Genomic DNA, 5,713 nt, shown 5'->3' on the forward strand with positions numbered 1-5,713 from the left:
GCGACTAAAGATGAACAAACCGGCAGGTAAAAAGAGTTCCTCCTCGTGGAACTACTTCGAACTTACAAGTCCAAAGGAAGTTAAATTAAACAAACAACGGAATTCCTTTTTGTCTGAGTTTTTTTTTTTCTCTCCCGCGGGGGTGGTGGGGGGGTCGGGTCGAATAATCGATTATTATTCGCCAGGGCTGCCGAATAATCGATTTTGATCATGGTCAGTTTCTGGCAACTCTAGTCGTTATCTGGTCAAAAGTGGTCTTCAATGGCATTAAAACGATAAAAACGCTGCTGAAGTTAATCCATAGGTTAATCCGATGTGTCTGTGTCACTTTGAAATGATTTCTATAAGCAATAAACCTGCGTTTCCGTTTCCAGATGTCAGACCTAGAGACAGCTTCACTCTCATGCAAAACTACATGCGCAAAGCCCCCACCTTTTTTTTACCGTGTGTATGGGGAGATTCCCCTTGGATTCTATTGGCTCTAAGGTCAGAAAGAGATGTCAATCACCAAAATCGACCAATGGGTTCCAGAGAAACGGTAAAACCCCCATTTTAACCCAAATCACCTCAGAGGTGGAGTTTTTTTTTGCTAAACCTTTCTAAAAAGGTCAAATGTCACTTGTTTTGCATCAATGTTGATACAGGGTACTTTTTATATGTTGTACTTTGGATTCCTAAAGCTTTTAGTCTACCTTACCATCATCCAAGGGTAGTTTTCACTATAAGTAAACAATTATTTTTGGACGGACACTATAATTTACAGTTTTTTAATATGTTCAATCTGAATTTTTTTTTAAATAAAAAACATCTATATTGATTATGACTCTTCTACATCCAACTCACAGGTTTATCATTACTTTGACAAAAAATATGATTAATTTAACCCTTTTAGAAGGGAATATATGGTCATTTGTTCTGGGAATGTCATTTTCGAGCCTGAGACCTGAAAAACAGGCTCAGGGCTAAACTGGTTAAGGGACTACTAATAGTATAGTATCAAATATATCACTTTTGCACACTGTAATTCTTACTTTTCCAGTTGAGGCTTGGTAGTTTGGGTTCTTGAATGGGAAGGAAGGTGCGCCAAAAAGCCAACCAGCACACAGACAAACCTGAGGGCAAGGTGAAAATATTATAAATTCTGTAAAAACAAACAAAAAACAAGTCACAAATTGAGGTCATACATCGGTTCTAACGCCCTCCTACCTGAGGAACTATAGTGCAGATGATCAGAGACCTCTGTTGACAGGGACCAAACAGCTTGAGAGCCCTGGAAGCATGTTCATTAGCCCGGAAGGCCAAGAGAACCACAATGGTCTTAACAAGGAGACAAGACAGACAGAGGACAAAACTAATCGCGAATGTTGCCTGGCGGAGTCTACATGTCCAAACAGAGGGCTGTCCAATAAACACCAAGGAACACAAGAAGCAGAGCTTGAGTGACAGAAGAAGCAGGAAACTGATTTCTGAGTTGTTTGCTTTCACAATCGGTGTGGTACGGAAACGGTGAAAGACAACAGTGACGATAGTTGTCAGGACAACACCCAGCAGTGTAAGTGCAACCAGAATGATACCCATGGCGTCGTGGAAAGACAGGAATTCTTCAACCCCGGCCACACATTTCACCTTTTCTTTGTCTGGCCAATGATATTCGGGGCATTTTGTGCATTCAGTGGATCCTATGGAGATACAGAAAGTGGAAACTGTATAAATGCACAAAAAACTTAATTCTACATCTTTGCATCCATCAAACATGTCCTGGTACATTTCTGGGATACCAGTCTGGTTGCTGAACTCTCCATCTGCACAGGGCAAACAATCAAAACAGCAGTGTGGCTCTCCTAAACGTCTGGCCTGCCTGGTGCCAGGGAGGCAGGGAGCACTGCACTGAGATATAGGAACCTAAACAGATAAAGGTGCCAAATTACACAACAATAATTGCTTTGCTTCAGACTAGATGCTTCAATAGAACCAAGAGTTTTTCACTGAAGAAAAATTACAATCATTTTAATCATCAGGTAATACTTGAAATTGTATATCTGGTAAAAACATTTTAAGTGATGTATGACCCACCTGTGACTGTCCTTCGGTCCAGACAATGGTGCTGTGATCTATCTGCAATTGTTGTCTGTATAGAGCCGAACCGTCATAGCTTCCCACTTTGACAAATCTAAATACAGCATAAAAATGTTTTAAATGCAACCAGTCCCAACAATGGTACACTATGATTACCCAGTTACAGGTACATGCTTAGATAGACACAACAAATATAAATATACTCAATCTCGATTTGTATTCCACCTTATTTTACCCTCGCTGTCTTTCTGCCAGTTAATGATGTCATAGAGAGGTACCGGCTCACCATTTGAGTCAAAATATACCTTCTCCTCAAACTGGTTGGTGAAATTAACTTTCTTCAGATGTTGCAGCAACTGTGAGAGAAAGGAGAGAGAAAACAAACAAATAATACATTAGAGAATGACATTATTGAAATAAATGATTGATATAAATATATTATGTAATGGTTTAACGCACCTGACTAGAAGTAAATGACTTGCTATGTCCTGCAGAATCAGACTTCAGTAAAGTGTGCAGAGCATGGGCGATGGCATATACAGCTTTATATACATTATATGATATTCTGACCTTAGATACATCATTATAACTGCTTTCAGTGAACCTCAGATCCTCTGAACCAGTGCATAGAGGCTTTTCAGCAGCACCTTTGTAATTTTCATAAGTTGACCCGTTAACAGAGGTTGTTTTGCCTATAACAGGCCTGGCCAAGGACAAGGAATTGTTTCGAGAATCTGATTTGTAACCAAAAGCATCCAATTCCACATTATTCACAGTGTCTGCTTCCCTTTCTTTAGAGCCTTCCCCTCTAAACTCTAGCCTGCAGCCAAACAGCTCTTCCCAGAACATATTGACAAATTCATGTCCCGGTTTGGGAGAGGGACGGACATTCAACAGGAACTCTTCCAAGTCAGGTATCATGACTCCAGGGAAGGAGAATCCCAGTGTGCCTTCTAGGAGAGGGTGGAAGTGGGGAGAGGTCAGCAGGCTAGCTGTGACCCAGGCTTCACTAGCTACCCACTGAATCCCTGTCACATTTCTCTCAGCCAGCTGGAAAATAAAACACATTTACAAATGTGATGAGAAAGGAAATATGATCATGATCACACACATTATTTTAATATTCCGGACTAACCTCTAAGAACAGATCCAGCAGCTGTCCCTCTGTTGCAAAGACCACCACTACCTGTGCAGTTGAACTCTGCAGCTTGTTGGCAATGTCTTGTAACTCAGTCACAGAGGGTGATTTTGGGATAATCAGATGAAATGCCACACACCCACCCTGTTTTTTAAACTGACTAGAAAATGATTGGATGCCATATTGACTGTAGTCATCCTGAAATATATAGAGAAACGTTTTTTTAATAATTGAAGTGTTTTTGATTGACTGAAATGGGAGAAAAAAAGGTTTTATCTCACCGTGGTGCCAATCGTGCCTACCCAGAGCCAGTTGAGGAAGGTGACCAGCTGAACAAGACCTCTAACTTGAAAGAGATCACTAGGTACAGTCCGCAAGAATGACGGGTATGAGTCCTTGTTAGTAAGACAAGTACAGGTGGCAAAAAAGCTCACCTATTGAGATACAATGTAGTAAGATAAGAGAAAACCGAAACAAAAAACAGTATTAACTTGAGTACAGCTCATGCAAAAAAAAAGTACTGTGAATGTTTCTTTCCTTTCTTACCAGTGGGATATTGAAAGGACCGAGTGTATGAGCTACAGCTCTTGCTGGGGTAGAAGATGCAAGGCCAATCACAGCAGGTACGGGGTAATCCACCAGACATGAGGGCAAAGTTTCCTTTGGCTTATCTAATCTTTTTTCAGTTTTTACCATTTGTTTCAACTCTCCCATCCACGCTTTAGAGTGACTGACTAAAGACATAAGAGCTCGCAGGCTGGTGTGTACATGGTCACAGCTGTCCATTATCCGGTAGCCTAGTTTAACACCTGGTAACAGGCTGGTATTACGATTAATTTCCTCCACTGCAAAGACCATGGTCATCATCCAGCGGAAAGCTCTATGATCAAAGCTGCAACGATTTGAAAAGTTTGGTGCAATCCATGTAATTCATCATGCCATAGGAAAAGACAGTATAACAGTGTCAGAGCAATATAGAGATGCTACCACAGTTAAATGAAAATATTTTAAAAAAAATGGATAACATCTATGGGGCTGTATAATATATCTTCAGTATCCCCACACTTACCCCTTGCAAGGTGTGAGCTGGGGTTTGCTGTGGTAGCTGTTCTGCGGCTTAGGAGCCACAAAATGCAGAGGGAACAGCCCTCCAATCACAACATCCCCTCCCGACTGCAGGGCCAAAGGCTCACTGTCCGCCAGTTTCACACACTGAGGTAAGATAGAAGCAACACCTCTCACTTGATCTATTCCCAAACTTCTTTGTTTCTCTGTTACAGTCTCTTCTTCTTTCAACACACCTCTCTCTAAACATAGCTCTTTACTTCCCATCACACATTTGGGAACATTAAAAATAACTGGAAAAACCAGGCTGAATAAGGAGCAAACAAGCAGCCAGGCAGGAGCTCCGGCAAGGGCAAATTGTAGTGTACATACTGACCCCATAAAGGCTGCATATGCGTGCAGGAGACAATGGTCTATACAAATTATCTGAAAGGCGAATTAAGCATATAAAAACTGTTATGCTAATATGCTTTCATAGATCATGAGTCATCTTCAGTCCAACCAATCACAATGAAACACATCCTCAGGTGAGGACTATGGATGGCTCATGTGAAAGGTGTCTATTACTAAGACTGGAACAATTCCAGGTTACCTTTGATAATATACATATTATGTATAATACATTAAAGGATGATACAAAATGTACTTAATGAAATTCCATTTGAACAATGGCATTTTATTTTAATTGTTGCCAGAAATTGTTGATTCAGAAATTACAGAATTTTTTAGATTAATCAAACCAAAACCTAACACTTACGGGTGGCTACATCATATTGTAAAGCTTATGTGCATGTTATAATGGTGTGTATGCTTATGGCTAATTTACAGCCGATCATATTTGGTGTTTCAGTTAGTGTGCTGTGTCCCTAAAGTTGCCCTCTATGAAAATGGTTATTTAAAAAAAAAAATGTGATTATTCAATCAGTTAACTGTGTGTGTTTTTATTTTTCAAACTAAAGGACCTTTTCGATTTTTGGGAATTCAAAACACATTTTAACAACTTGCTGAAGGATTTGTGAACTACAGTAAGGGATGTTTCATTTTATGCGATGGCAATAAACGTTATAGCATTTCAACCATGCTGTATTTAATATGTTTTTCAAATGTCAGTTAAGTACCACAAATGGTCTGAATGTTGGCTTTATTTATTCACTTTATTTTATATTTAATGCAACGGATAGAAATGTATTTAGGTAATAGGCTATTAGTAAATTCACAAAATGACATTAAAATGTCTACAATATTGAGCATAAAAGAAACTCCAATATGAATATTTGAACAAACAATGAAAGAATATGTTGAATGTCTAAAGTAAAAGCTTTTAAAAGCCATCTACATTTTTTCCCTGCTCATTAAATGTTTCTTGGTGTTTTTCTCTGCCTTAAATAAAATAATAAAACATTTTGGAGCGAATATACACGTAATTAGTCCAAA

The 5,713-nt window shown here is 39.3% G+C and overlaps 1 protein-coding gene across 1 annotated transcript; it reads right to left on the bottom strand.

Annotated features, from left to right (window-relative positions):
- Positions 1-1,031: 1,031 nt before the first annotated feature.
- Positions 1,032-4,426, bottom strand: olfcu1 (olfactory receptor C family, u1; the record flags this gene model as incomplete). The annotated part of the gene is made up of 12 exons (XM_010788199.1): positions 1,032-1,112; positions 1,207-1,679; positions 1,779-1,902; positions 2,074-2,170; positions 2,302-2,432; positions 2,536-2,723; positions 2,877-3,126; positions 3,212-3,412; positions 3,496-3,648; positions 3,761-3,890; positions 3,921-4,106; positions 4,284-4,426. Coding segments are annotated over 12 exons (2,157 nt in total), but the record flags the coding sequence as incomplete, so codon positions are not given.
- Between the last annotated feature and the right edge of the window lie 1,287 nt (positions 4,427-5,713).

The sequence above is a fragment of the Notothenia coriiceps genome, unplaced genomic scaffold, assembly GCF_000735185.1.
Source record: "Notothenia coriiceps isolate Sejong01 unplaced genomic scaffold, NC01 NC01_scaffold00031717, whole genome shotgun sequence".
NCBI lineage: Eukaryota > Metazoa > Chordata > Actinopteri > Perciformes > Nototheniidae > Notothenia > Notothenia coriiceps.